We start from the raw sequence: 15586 nt of genomic DNA, 5'->3' as shown, positions 1-15586 counted from the left end.
GCAATTGTCAGTTAAAGCGACGCCGTGCCGAATCACAAAAACTTGCCCGGTCATTGACCAGAAATATGGTCCGGGCTCAAGTGGTTAAAAATTAACAAAACACAAAAGTGATCCCAATTTTTGGGGATAATGTGAAAGATGATGTTACACTGAGTAAATAGATACCTTACATGTCACGCTTTACTATTGGAAACACTCCTGCAATGGGGCCAAAATGAATTCCGTGAATATCCCCATAGGCGACCTTTTATTTTTTTTTCCAGGTTACCAGTTTATAGTTACAAAGAAGGTCTAGTGGTAAAAGTATTGCTCTCGCTCTAAGGCACGCGTCAATACCTCACATGTGGGGTTTGAACGATGTTTATATATGTGGGCGGGACTTGCGTATGCCCAGTATGCAAATGAACCTCCCGAGGTTCAGGCGCACTGTGCAAGCGTACGGGGATCTGTTTTCAAAAAACACTTTCCCTTTCAATTCGGCCCGCCAAACACTTCAAAACACATGTCACTTCACTTCCCCTGCATCCCCCCACCTCCCCCCCTAATAAACTCCCGCCCAAAACCCCGCAATTTACAGTTTAATGTGCCGTGCGCCAGGTCTGTACTGGTGCACAATGCACCCTCTCCTGGGCGCACGGAGCACATTAGTAACTAGGGAAATACACTGCACTAGCAGCGTATTTCTTTAGTAAATGGCCAAACGGCTGCTACTCCTGCTTTTACTCCATGAGTCATGGAGTAAAGGCTTGGTAAATCAGGCCCATTGTGTTATTATGGTAAGCTACCTAGTAAAAGAGAACTGCCTTTGTTTGCTTAGGAAGATCATGACTTTATATATATTTAAAAAAAGTTGTAGTGGCATAGTGTTGTCTATGTATTTATTTGATGATTTCTATTACCAACAGCCTGTGCATTATGAAGAGAAGAACTGGTGTGAAGAACAGTACTCCGGTGGATGTTACACAGCCTTTTTCCCTCCAGGTGTAATGACTCAGTATGGAAGGTACAGTAAAGTGACAGCAAATATATAAACTACCGTACATACTTGAGTATAAGCCAAGTTTTTCAGCACATTTTTTTGCTTGGCACACATGTAGCCCTACTCTTCCTCTATAAGTGTGCAAAGTTTGTTGTCCGGAGGACCTACGGCTGGGGAGCACCGATTTTCAAAGCTGGGTACCCCTTCTATAGACTCCCATGTTAGGTTCAATAAGAGTTTTATTAAAATTTTGACAGGAAAAAGAAAACATGAACCGGCCCCCCAACATTGGGCGGACCGATCCTCAGCATATTAAGCAGTAACATTCCGCATCACAAATTATAGTATGGACCAATTTGCTACCTTAGAAAAGTATTTATACAAGCTTCCCTGCCATTTGTTATTGTTCGTCCAACAATCGCTTCCTCCAACCCGGGCGCCCCTTTGGGAGCCTGCTGCGCCCAGGGTCAGGAGAAAGCGAGAGGATAAAGTGTCCATGGCAGGAGTGCTAAAATTTGGGCTGAAATTGGACCTGAAACTGTGAACCAGCACGCACTGGACCCCTGCTGTAAGCCGCATGCGGCTCATATGTGAACCAAGTAAAGCCTCGTACACACGATCAGTCCATCCGATGAGAATGGTCTGAAGGACCGTTGTCATCGGTTAACCAATGAAGCTGACTGATGGTCCATCGCGCCTACACACCATAGGTTAAAAAACGCTGTGACGTAAAACACAACGACGTGCTGGAAAAAACTAAGTTCAATGCTTCCAAGCATGCGTCGACTTGATTCTGAGCATGCATGGATTTTTTAAATTTTAAGCAAGTTGGCTTTTTTCTAACCGATGGTTAAAAAACCTATGGGGCCCACACACGATCGGTTTTGACCGATGAAAACGGTCCATCAGACCGTTGTCCTCTGTTTAACCTATCGTGTGTACGAGGTCTTACTCCACTTTTGATGAGAAAAAAAACATTACCTTTTGTTATTCTGAAGAAATAGCTGTTTGTCGGTGACTTTATATTTATCAATCAGCTACTGCACATGCAGGGTTCTAATGAGGAAAATGGCAGGGTCTGCGCCCCTTTAGATGCGATTTCCCTTTGGGTGTATCTCACCAAAAATGTCATATTTTTGCAGGGGTTGCCCAAAATCTGACTTAGTACTGACTTCTGGGAAAGTCAGTGATCCAATCAGAAAATACAATTTCTGGGGGTGTTCTGTACACCATCTTCGTACAGAATGCCTCCAGGATGCCATATTGCATTTACAGCTCTGCAGGTAATTTTTAATAACATTCAGTTACAATATGACTTGTGTCACAATTGTACTTGCTAAATTCTTTTTTTTTTATTTGCTATTTTCTTTTTCCATTTAAAGTGAAGTTACCCTTTAAGTAAGTTGATAGAAGGATAAAATGCACAGTTTTCAAATACACCTATGTAAAAATGTAAGATGCTGAAAGAATGTGTAATTTCAATGAGCCAGTCTTGTGATCTACATATCTGTCACATTTCATAGCCAGGCACTGTAGAATGTGTTAATGTTGCATAACTACGTAAAAATTATTGATTACATTTTGTCCTATCTCTGAAGTGTCATTCGACAGCCTGTTGGGAAGATTTACTTTGCTGGCACTGAAACTGCCACACAATGGAGTGGATATATGGAAGGTGCGGTGCAGGCTGGCGAGAGAGCAGCAAGAGAGGTATAAAACATTTCTCCCTCATAACTCTGAATGTGCATAGCATTAGGAATCTAACATCCATGTGGCTGTATTTTTCCGTTCTGTTTTCTTAAAGTAGAACTAAACTCTTCCCAAGAAAATGTACAGTAGTAGATTGCCAATTATCGAATTGCACTGTGGGTGCAGCTGCTGCGTCTCTATTGACATCAATGCGACTGCCTGTGCATCCCTGTGCTAAACAGGGCCACAAAAGGCCATACGCTGTAGTACGCCCCATATGACCGAGGCCCAATCTAACATCAAACCAGTTGAAAAGCTTAATTTTGATTTTGACTTCAGTTCAGTTCCGCCTGTGCATGGCACTTAGGGACTACCTGTCCCATAGTTCAGTGCTCACTCGCATTCTTGGTAACACAGGAGAGCAAAGGGAGGTGTAGAGAAGGGAAGAGGGGGGTTACAAAGAAGCTTTCTGCTGTTAGCTGAGCTTTCCTTTGGTAGCCGCTGTCATTCTAAGTAGAAAGTGGACTGTCCTGAGGGAGAAGAAATTCCGTCTGTCTATTGTATGTCACTGTTGTGTCGGCACATTCAGTCTGCAGTTCTCTCTTGGGTGCAAGCATTTCAGTGACTACATTCCAAGCTCCATGAAGCATTTGGCTTGAATGTAGCCCCCCAAAAAAACGTCCTGATAACTGTATTAATTTTTTTATATTTCTTCGCCTGGTAACAAACACATTTCACATTCAACTAAAAATGATTTTTAAGGTGTAACAATATAACCACACAACCAAATTAAAGGGACATTAGGCATAGTTAAATCTGAACTCCATGCAATTAGAAACTGCACACCAATTAATGCCGCTATATATTCATTTAAATATATTGGAGCTCTTGTTGACAGCCTTGTTTTCCTGCATTTGTCATGTGCCTGGAATGCACATCAAATGCAGGTCAGCAATTTTTTTGGACTCAACTGAGCAGTAAACATGGCAATCCAGAGGCTGTTTTGACCTGCTTTGCGCCGCATGTCTTTGGATGCAGCATGTCCCATTAAGGCCCCTTTCACACTTGTGCGACTTTTCCTGGGACTTGGAACTGCAAAGTTGCATGACAAGTTGTACTCCATGATTTTCAATGAGTACCATTCATATCTGTGCGACTTCAAAGTAGTTCCCGAACTACTTTGGTCCGACTTTAAGGCGACTTGTGGTCCCTAGACCTCAACATTACACAGGCATTGCACAAGTCGCGTCAAAATCGTGGCAAAAAATTGCGGGAAAAAACGCTCCACTTTCAGGTTGCAGTGTGAAAGGGGCCTAAGGTTGGCCAAAACCAAAACAGACAGATTTTATAATATATATATATATTGTATTGTATTTGACTTTTTCATTAAAATCATGAATTTAAATTAGGGTTGCACCTATACCACCTTTTTTAGACCGAGTACAAGTACCAATACCTTTTTTCGCGCCAACACTAATTAGGCATACTTTTTTTTATGTCACGTGACAGTGGCACTAATATGTGGCACTGATAATGCGTCGACTTGTTTACAATATTTTTTTTTTTTTTTGAGGATGAATGGACAGGAGACAGAGGCACAGTTTACAATGCTCAGTTAGGAATGGACAGAGTCATTGATCACGGACTCTGTCCATTCAGAAAAGGAAGGAGCTGGTAAATGACAGATTTACCAGCTCCTTTCTCTGCTCTCCATCCTGACAGATCCAGGACAGGGGGGGACCAGAGGAGGACAGATGGGGACCGGAAGAGCACGTAGGACACGGAGGGGGAATGGGGATGCACAGAAGACACAGAAGGGGACTGGAGGAGGAGCACAGAGAGGGGGACCAGAGGAGCACAGAGAGGGGGACCAGAGGAGCATGGAAGAGGACACGGGACAGTTGAGGATGATAGGTGCGGTGGTGGGGAGAGTTGCAAGCACCGATCTTTCTGTATAGATTTCAATAAAGCATCTGAAAGCCACAAGGGGGGGTGGAGGAGAAGCGGCTGTCCGCTGCTTTATTGAAATCTACACAGGGAGATCGTTGGTTGTAACTCCCCCCACCGCTGCACCTATCATCCCTGACTACAAGTACTCGTGCAAATGCTCGGTATCCACACCGATACTAGTATCGGTATTGGCGCAACTCTAATTTAAATGAAAATGAATTTGAAAAATACAATCCAGTAACATAAAATAACTTTTATTGAAAGTAAAACACAAACATTGGACAGAAAATAAAATTAAATATAAAACTAAAATAAAAAAACTTGCTGTGCAATAATAATAATAATAAAAAAGAACTAAAAATCAATTTTAAACTAAACCCCAGGCAACTATAAATAAAAAAAATAAAAAAGGAGAAAGTGATTTAATTTATAACAATTTCATACCAATTTATAACAGTGCAGCTGTTCTTGCCACGCATTGCAAGTTATGTCTGCATCTTGTATATAATGTGCCAAAGAATTAACTACAACATTGATTGATTGATTGCATGCTATTTAGAAAGAGATAACGTTCAGTAGTATGTTTTACTGATAACATGGTAGTGCATCTTTATTAAAAATGCACTACCCTGATCATCGGTGGCTGATGCTCTAATTTTTTTTTTGGGGGGGGGGGCGGCAAACAAACCACCCGACCCCCAACCCCGTTTGTTCGGTTGGTCAAAATATATATGTCCATGAACAGATTTCAAACAATAAATCTTTGTGAAGGATCACACAGGAGCAGAAGCAAGCCCTATGGGAACATTACCTTCACCTTTTTTTATCTATCGGCAAAATGCTGACATTTTGGTACATCCTTAGTTACAACCCTCCCTTATTCCATTCAAAATGGGGGGGGGGAGTTGTGCATACAGTTACACTTTATCTACAGTAGAGAAGAATTAAGCCTTGTACACACGACCGAGGAACTCGACGGGCGAAACACATCGTTTTCCTCGTCGAGTTCCTTGTTAGGCTGTCGAGGAACTCGACAAGGCAAGTTTCTCCATTCCCGTCGAGGAAAAAGAAGACATGCTCTCTTTTTGGCTCGACGGGATCCTCGGCAAAAAAAAAATCCCAGCAAGTTTCTTGCTGGTTTTTGCCGAGAAACTCAGTCGTGTGTACGAGGCCTTAGGCCATCAACCTGGCCCTGCCGTCTAGCTCAGAAATGGTGTATAGTTGTGTAGCTGGTGTCAAGCTTTACCATGGTATTAACTAGATGTAGTGGCTGCATTAATTTTCTTTTTTGGCTTTTTTACTTTCTGTTTTCACCTGGTGATCTGGCCAGTAACACAACTCCGAGCCTACATTCTGGATGAAGGAGTAACAGAGGCAGCTATGGACAGCAGTATTGTCAGTCTGTGGGGAGGGGAGTGTTAGATTTACTAGCAGATTTAGATACACTAACAAACTAAAGCCAAACTCCAGCTAACCCTTTTGATCATTGTAAGCACCCCTGTCGGTGGCAAATGGTTTGTCTCAACCCTCTAACTGCTACATCTGCAAGACAGCTTGTTCTTTTGAAAAGCAACAACAGACTTACTGGCCAGATCATCAAGGGGAAATAAAAGAAAGAAAGCCTAAAAAAGAAAACGAATGCCGCCATCACATTTAGGAATTGGTAAGCTGCGATATAATAAATCTTTGCTTTTAGATTTAATACGACTTTAAATATTTAAATATATATATGATGATGTGATCAGCCAGGTGGAAATATTTCTATTAATGGAAGTTAAAGCTGGGGTTCACCCAAAAAAAAAATAATCTAACATTACATTGAGCCGAGTTGTGAGAATGACATTATGCTGTTTTTGTTTATTTCCTTGCCGTACATACCGTTTTATCTATATTTTCACCGCGGCTTCCGGGTATGTAATCTGCGGGACTGGGCGTTCCTATTCACATGCTAATTGTTTGACATGCTTCCCACTGGCGCATACAGCGCGTCACGAGTTGCCGAAAGAAGCCAAACGTCGTTGCGCATGCACCGTATAGAGCCGACTCGCAGTCTGGCTTCTTTCGGCAACTCGTGACGCGCTGTATGCGCCGGTGGGAAGAATGCCAATCAATTAACATGTGAATAGGACCGCCCAGTCCCGCAGATTACATACCCGGAGGCCGCGGTGAAAATATAGATAAAACGGTATGTACGGCAAGGAAAAAAAACAGCATAATGTCATTCTCAGAACTCAGCTCAATGTAATGTTAGAATTTTTTTTTTTGGGTGAACCCCCGCTTTAAGGCTTATTGCCTTATTTACACAAGCTGAGCTTCCTGCTTAATATTGATTACAATAGCATAAGCTGTCAACAGTCTTGCTAGGATGGATAATAAAAGAATAAGCCAGATTTACAATGTTGCTTTGTGCGATAGCATGTTGGTGTGCTGCGGTACCATTCTTTCTGGCGGCTGGTGAGTTCTCCTTTCGGAGAGGTGGAAAACATGCACCAACCCCCCCCCTGTCGCTGGGCGGCATGGCACTGACCACCCGTGTCACCTGCCCCTGGCACTGACCACATCGGCACCCACCGGACCACCCACAGCACTGACCAGCCTCAGGAACACCTGAGTCACTGACCACCCGCAGGTGGTCCGGCTGCACTTATCGCTGTGTGACGGGGCTGTCCTCCTCCTCTCATGCAGTGGAAGGGCTGTCCTCCTCTTCTCCAGTGCACTAGGAAGTGCAGGCACTGTAGATCTGAGGGGGACATGCAAGGAAAATAAAAAACAGCATTTTAGCTTGCACATGATTGGATAATAAAATCAGCAGAGCTTCCCCTAATTTTATATCTACCTCTCAGATTTACAGCAAGTGCACTTTCAGTGCAATTTCAAGTGCACTTTGCACTTGTAGTTTGCACTTGTATAGTACAGTGTATTTGTCTTTAGTAAATAACCCCCATAATCTGTTTGCCATTAGTAAATCAACCTCATTATGTCAGAAAATTGATAGTAAAATGTATTTGGATAGTGTTGAGGGGGTTAGGGCCTCTGTCAGATTTTTATTGCTGTTTGTGTTCCCATTGTTGAAAATCACCCAGAGAGTGCTTGTAACCATAAAAAAGTTGTCTCCAAGATAGGAATAGAGGGAAAATCTTCAAGTGGGGGTACTTGATGCAGTGATAGATGTCTTTGGAGGGATTGCCTCCCACTTCTTATTATGGCTACAGGTTTGGCTAAGGAAAATCTCCCCAGTGGCAGAGAAAACAGATTTTAGATGTTCCCTTCTCTATCTAAAATGAAAAAAAGTTTTGGCTTTAGATATACTCTAATTCTATTTAAAGAAATCTAACAGACTTTCAGTTAAATCCAATAAAATTAGTAAAAATGTCAGTAAAATCGAAATGATGGTTTAATTAGGAATTGTTAGCACATATATTACATTGCTTTTCTAGCTAAATACTGTGAAGGATTCGTTGCAGGTGCATTTAATGTGACATTTTGGCGCCCCCTAGAGAACTTTTTTTGACACATTTTACAAACGATCTAGCCGTACTTGAATTCAATTACATTCCATTTCTGTTATAGGCATTTTCCACAAACTCTCACATCTTCTCTGTTCCTGTACGCGACATTGTTTCTATAATGTCACAGGCTTGCTTAGCCCCTACACACCTGTCTACATATTTCATTATCTTCACTTCTTCCCTTCTCATATCCTCTGTCTTTCTTTATCTTCGTGCCTCATTTTCTCATTTATCTCTATCTTGTAAGGTCACGTTCCCCACAATCTCTTTTTTTTCTTTTTTTATGTTTTTATGTTTTTCAACTTGCATATTATCACATCCATCAACATCACCATGCAATCGATAGTTCTGTCTTTTTTTTTTTTTTTTCTGCAAATCTATATCCTGTATTCATCATCTATATTTCTGTATTCATCTATCTGTGTTGTTATCTATTTTGTTTGACCAGAGTATCTAATCAGTATGCCATGTTAATATTTAAAGCGGGGGTTCACCCTTAGAGGGCACTTTTTCCCCTTAGATTCCTGCACGTTTTCTCTAGGGGAATCGGCTATTTGTTTTAAAATATGTGCAGTACTTACCCGTTTACGAGATGCATCCTCTCCGTCGCTTCCGGGTATGGGCTGCGGGAATGGGCGTTCCTTCTTGATTGACAGTCTTCCGAGAGGCTTCTGACGGTCGCATCCATCGCGTCACGATTTTCCGAAAGAAGCCGAACGTCGGTGCGCAGGCGCAGTATAGAGCCGCACCGACGTTCGGCTTCTTTCGGCTACGAGTGACGCGATGGATGCGACCGTCGGAAGCCTCTCGGAAGACTGTCAATCAAGAAGGAACGCCCGCTCCCGAAGACCCATACCCGGAAGCGACGGAAGAAGATGCATCTCGAAAACGGGTAAGTACTGCTCATATTTTAATACAAATAGCCGATTCCCCTAGACCGAACGAGCAGGAATCTAAGGGGAGAAAAAAAAAAATTAATAAATGGGTGAACTCCCGCTTTAAGTATTGTCTAGATTGTTATTTTAAAAGGTGTAAGAGCACAGTCCTCGTACAGGTTTATTCACTAAAGCAATACAATGATATATAGCAGGGATATGCAATTTGTGGACCTCCAGCTGTTGCAGAACTACAAGTCCCATAAGGCATAGCAAGACTCTGACAGCCATAAGCACGACACCCAGAGGCAGAGGCATGATGGGACTTGTAGTTCTGCAACAACTGGAGGTCCGCTAATTGCCTATTCCTGATATATAGGTACAGTTGAGAAGATTTCCTTTTTTTTTTTTTTTTTACTGCATATTGTTCTTGTTTTTGTGATATTGCACATTGTACATCGTCTCTTTTTGCTGAATAATCAAGCATCTATGCCATTTAACAAACTAAAAAGTAGATCAGTTCTATACGAGACAGGTTAATTCAATACAAAATTCTCCACAGGGCGTACCTCGTTCCCCACAGGCTTCACAAGCTACGGCCACCTCTGTCAGCAGCCTGTAGGAAATGCGGTCACCCAGACAGGGACTGTTTTCACATCTTCCTGACTTGTCCTTTCATTTCCCAGTTCTAGCTAGATGTTCTTGCAATAATAATCATGGTTACCCAAGTCCGTCTCACTCCGACCCCAAGATTGTGCCTTCTCTATGCAAGGAAATCAATCACCATGCACTGGAAAAAGACTTCTCCTCCTCTTGTTTTCTGAAAGTGTTTAACTTAAAAAAGTGGATGTAAACCGGAAAAAAATCAAATAAATTCTTTGCAGTCACAATGTAGAGTATACGATTTCCTATCATCTGTGCCCAGTCTTGCCACACAGAGTTAATCCAGCTCTGAGCAATCCTATTTTATTGTTCAGTGAAATAAAACGGACTTACAGAGAAAAACCTAAGTCCGTTCCGCCCCCTGCCTGTGAGTGACAGGTTATTTACATATCTCATGCACTAGCCTGGAGATTTTTTAATTCCGACCCCCACTCCTTTTCTGAAGTCACGTGGTTACTTTTCTGGATTTTGACTGGATGTTAGTAATCATAGCAGAATTTAGTGTAAGGGGAGTGTAGAGGTGGGCGGGGAGTCTACTGACATCACGACTCAACCCACCGAGCTCCAGACAACAGATCCACCCACAGAATCTGCAGTTTTTCAGTTCTTATAACAGACAGAGGGGAGACATTTGACAGGTATGGATACATGCAGGAGGCATCTATATCCTTATAGATCAGCAATATGGCAGTAGTTTAGAAAGGATGAGAGTGGGTTTACATCCACTTTAATTTGAACCTCCCTTTTCTACCGTTATACCTATAAAAATAGGGGCAGCAAGAAAAATCTTTTCAACAAGTGGCAGATCCAGCCCCTTGATGTTGTCTCTACCCTGGGAAGATGCTCTACTATACATCTATACTGTGAACTGGTACATGAGCCACCCTGTTAGGTATAGCTTTAGAGTTTAAGATGATGTCTGTGTTTTTTTTTGCACAGGTGACCCCCCTTTAGGGCCCTTTCAGACGTGCGGGACCGTATGTCCGCTTTTTCATCCATCCGTTTGCGGATGAAAAAGGGACATACATTGGTCCCTATGTGATTGCGGGTGTCAGCGGATGAACATCCGCTGACACCCGTAATCACCCGCCTCCGCAAAGATCCGATTTTGCAGACGGAAGAATGTCCGTGTTCATCCGATCCCCCCATAGGGGAGAGCGGAGAAAAGACAGGGCGGTCCCTGCACAGTGTGCGGGGACCGCCCTGTCAGCTGCCGGCTCATCGGGGATATACGGAGCGATCCCCGCTGAGCTTACGGACACACGGAGGCGGATCATTACTGATCCGCCCTGTGTGAAAGGGCCCTTACTGCGTTGGTTGGTCCATCTGGAGTTTGTTTAACTTTTTTATTGTGTTTAAAAACTAATAAAACCGATTCCTAAAAATACATGTAAAAAAAGTTAAACAGTTTTTAATATATCACCATGTAACTTTATGCAGATGACTGGCTAGATATGGCTTCCAATATGCATAAATGCACACGCTCCATTGCTATAAAAGAGACCGTTGTTAAGCTCCAGACTATACTGTACTATAACCCAGCCAAATTACACAAATTCTACCCTTTAGTGCCAGAAACATACTTCTGGGAATGCCAAGACCGGCACACATCTTCATACTTTCTGGAGCTGTAGAGCTCTCCGGTCACTATGACAGCAGGCCACTACTAAGGTGTTTCAGATTATGGGCATGCAAAAAACTCTAAGGCCCCGTACACACGACCGAGTTTCTCGGCAGAATTCAGCCAGAAACTCGGTCGGAGCTGAATTCTGCCGATAAACCCAGCCGTGTGTACACTTTCGGCCGAGGAAGCCGACGAGTTCCTCGTCGAGCCAAATAGAGAACATGTTCTCTATTTCCTCGTTGTTCAATGAGGAAAGTTGGCTCGCCGAGATCCTCGGCGGCTTCACACAGAACTTGACGAGCAAAACTATGAGTTTTGCCCGTCGAGTTCCTCGGATGTGTGTTCGGGGCCTTAGGCCTCGTACACACGACCGAACATGTCTGCTGAAACAGGTCCGCGGACCAGTTTCCGCGGACATGTCCGACCGTGTGAAGGGCCTACCGGACCGGATTCCTGGGCTAGCAGACAGGTTTTCAGCAGACAAAAATTTCTTAGCATGCTAACAAACTTGTCCACTGGAACCATGTCCGTCGGACATGTCTGATGGTCAGTATGACTCATCGGACATGTCTGCTGGTTATGACGTATAACCAGCGGCCCGAAATACCGCACATGCGTCGAATTGATTCGACGCATGCGTGGAAGCATTGAACTTCTGCGTCAGAGAACGTCGGTGTTGTATACGTCACTGCGTTCTCTGTCCGCGGGGATTTTGGTCTGATGGTGTGTACACACATCAGACCAAAATCACCCAGCAGACATGTCCGATGAAAATGGTCCGCGGACCGTTTTCATCAGACATGTCTGGCCGTGTGTACAAGGCCTAACACAACAGATGTGAATCCTTTACACTGGACTTCCAGAGGTTCCACCCCTTTGCCAAAAAAACTAGCGCACACACACTACTATTCGGTGCCATTCAGTGGGCTATTGCCCTTAACTGGTAGTTCCCCCTTTGTGGTCTGGTTTAAATTGCTTCACTGTATGGAAGCTAGAAAACTGATGGAGAGGATATACCATACCATTATGGATACCATGCACATCTTCGACCATAAATGGGAAAATCGGTCAGCCTATTAATCACCAAGTGCTTCCACAAGAGCTCTCTGCTTTATATGGGTTATTATAATGGTACAGTGCTACCAAGTTATATTAGGTTCCAGTAATCCATCTATGCAGGTTTATTGGGCTAGGAAGTTATATGTATGTTGCAAAACTATTTTGACACTATGGGGGTTATTTACCAAAGGCAAATCTACTTTGCACTACAAGTGCAAAGTGCACTTGAAATTGCACTAAAAGTGCACTTGGAAAATCAGTCGCTGTAGAGCCGAGGGGGACATGCAAGGAAAAATAAAAAAAGAGCATTTTAGCTTGCACATGATTGGATGATAAAATTAGCAGAGATTCCCCTTATTTCAGATCTACCCCTTAGATTTACAGCGACCGCACTTCCAAGTGCACTTTCACTGCAATTTCAAGTGCACTTTGCACTTGTAGTTTGCACTTGTAGTGCAACGTGGATTTGCCTTTTGTAAATAATCCCTTATGATTCTAATATTTGATGGTTATACATTTCTATCTTTTTATTACAGTTTTTTTCCAACAGAGAGACTTCCTTTGACTATATCTATTCTGATTTTCAGATATAATGGAAGATTTCTCTGTACCTTTTCTCTTGTATATGTTGGTATACGTTAATAAAAAAATGTTGGTAAACAAAAAAAACTTGGTAAACCCCCCAAAAAAAAAAACATATCATATTTGTTCTACTCACCTTTATTAGAATGATGTACATCTTATTGAAAAACCTGAGAATATAAGGTGATATAAGTAAAGTATCAAATGGGGTTCCTGGGGCACACCAGAGGAATAGGAACTGGGGCCCACTTTTAAGTGGAGTGCAGCTGGGGGCTGTGATAGGTAATAGGCACACAAAAATTAGGAGGCGTATGCCAGATCTAATGGTGACAGAAGTTATGAGGAAAGAGGGAATAGCCGCTCCAGGTGGGAGCCTTGATGAAAATCCACCCTAGCAAGTATCACAGGTGCAGGCAATGCATTCAGCAAGACAGGAACAAAGGATGTTTCTGGAAAGCCGCATTTTGAACAATGGTAGCCTTTATTGAAATAGGAACAGCACTACAAGTCACAGCAAACCAAACAAAAACCTGGGCACTGACACGTTTCGCACTGAATCTAGTGCTTAGTCATAGCTATGACTAAGCACTAGATTCAGTGCGAAATGCGTCAGTTGCCCAGGTTTTTGTTTTGTTTTCTGTGACTTGTAGTGCTGTTCCTATTTCAATAAAGGCTACCATTGTTCAGAGTGCGGCTGTCCAGAAACATCCTTTGTTCCTGTCTTGGTGACAGAAGTTAGTTGCTGTTTTGGGGCACTTGGCCTAGATATGCGGAGTTGTGAGCAGGAACCTGAATGCTCCTCATATTGAATGTAATTAGCACAGTGGATAGTTTCATCTACTTACAGGTTCTGTTTAAGGAACAAATGGATGTATCTTCCATACAGTTTTAATACTTTGTTCAATATTTATTGCCTTTCATTCTGCTTGAAATATGTTTCTAGAAAGCACAGTCTGTTAAGCAGTCAAGTAATCTATAATTTAAATTCTCCGTTCCAATCAAGCCTTTTTCAAAGCTGTTCATTTCAAACTGGTATTTTTTTCAAACTGTGAAATTATAAAAGCGTAAAATGTATTACTATTCCTTACAGATAATGTGCAAAATGGGACTCATTTCAGAAAATGAAATATGGGTGCCTGAACCAGAGTCTGTGGTAAGTCCCGCATTCTTCTTCAATTCATATAATTAATGAGTTTGATGATATAGAGGTAAAAGTATCATTTTGGTAAAACACCAGCTTGTTAATTTCCCACAAATCCCTTCTAGCTGAGCAGTATATGTCAAGCTCTGCGGGGACAGCTGATGGAAATGGAAGTGGGTGGGAAGCAGCTGTAGGATAATGGTACTAATGATTATCATTTGTAAATAAGATAGGACTTTGTCATGAACACACAAGTCATTATTACATGTTAGTATTACAACACATTGCAGCTGATTGCTTTTCAACAACCTTTCACTCTGTATCCACTGTTCTGTTGACTCATTGTTCATATTGCTTTTCTTCAGTTTGCATTTACTTTCAATCTGCCGTTAGCTCTTGGGGTGGATTTGCCAAAACTGGAGAGTACACAATCTGGTGCAGCTTTGCATAGAAACCAATCAGCTTACAGTTTTTTTTTGTCAAAAGCTTAATTATCTGCTTACCGCCTGGCCCATAGTCAAATGACGGCCGCAGGAACCTTTTGTCCCTCCGGGCGGCTGCCATATGACGTCCTGGGATTCCCGCAGTGTGGAGCGCATGCACTCATGGCATGCGCGTGCCCGGGGGCGTGATGTCCGCCTGGCACCCGCGATTGCTCGTCACAGAGCCAGGGATGTGGATCTCTGTGTGTAAATACAGAGATCCTTGTCCTGTCAGAGAAAGAAGACCTATGGTGTGTCCCTTGTACATAGGGACACCGATCAGTCTCCTCCCCTTGTGAGTCCCCTCCCCCCACAGTAAGAATCACTCCCTAGGGAACACATTAACCCCTTGATCGCCCCCTAGTGTTAACCCCTTCCCTGCCAGTAACATTTATACAGTTATCAGTGCATATTTAAAGCACTGTTCACTGTATAAATGTAAATAGTCCCCAAATAGTGTCAAAAGTGTCCGATCTGTCCGTTGCAATATCGCAGTCCTGACAAAAATTGCAGATCGCCGCCATTACTAGTAAAAAAATTTAAATAAATGTCATAAATCTATCCCCTATTTTGTAGGCGCTATAACTTTTGCGCAAACCAATCAATAAACGCTTATTGTAAATTATTTTTTTTACCAAAAATATGTAGAAGAATAAGTATCGGCCTAAACTGAGAAAAAAAAAAGTTTAAAAAACAAATTGATATTTATTATAGCAAAAAGTATAAAAAAAATGACTGAGAGTGTCAGTTTCCTGGAACATGTTGTTCCTTCACCCACCCCTACTTCACACCTGCTGACTACAAGAGACAGTAATGACATAGGGCCATTGGATTAAACTACTGAGGGTAGTGGTGGACCAGAAATCCGAACCTACCAAAAGTGCTGGATAATGCAGGATCTCAAGTAGGCAGGTTTTCTTCACTACTACTGAAGTCGGTGGCACGAGCAGAAAGATGTAAGCAATCCACATTATTTTTAACCTTTTTTTTAACAAATAAGTCTGGTTAACACTGAAAAGATAATGCTTGTGTT

General features: G+C 42.5%; 1 protein-coding gene across 1 annotated transcript in view; it reads left to right on the top strand.

Moving 5' to 3' along the window:
* Window positions 1–15586, top strand: part of LOC120927415 (amine oxidase [flavin-containing] A-like) — a 186959-nt gene that overhangs the window by 155543 nt on the left and 15830 nt on the right. The window contains exons 12-14 of the mRNA XM_040338070.1: window positions 906–1003; window positions 2578–2689; window positions 14021–14083. Of these exons, the coding sequence (XP_040194004.1) occupies window positions 906–1003; window positions 2578–2689; window positions 14021–14083 (273 nt within the window). The remainder of the gene's footprint in view (window positions 1–905; window positions 1004–2577; window positions 2690–14020; window positions 14084–15586) is intronic.

Source organism: Rana temporaria, chromosome 2 (assembly GCF_905171775.1).
Source record: "Rana temporaria chromosome 2, aRanTem1.1, whole genome shotgun sequence".
Taxonomy (NCBI): Eukaryota; Metazoa; Chordata; class Amphibia; order Anura; family Ranidae; genus Rana; species Rana temporaria.
The sequence above is the reverse complement of the archived record's forward strand: the minus strand, read 5'-3'. Positions and strand labels throughout refer to the sequence as shown.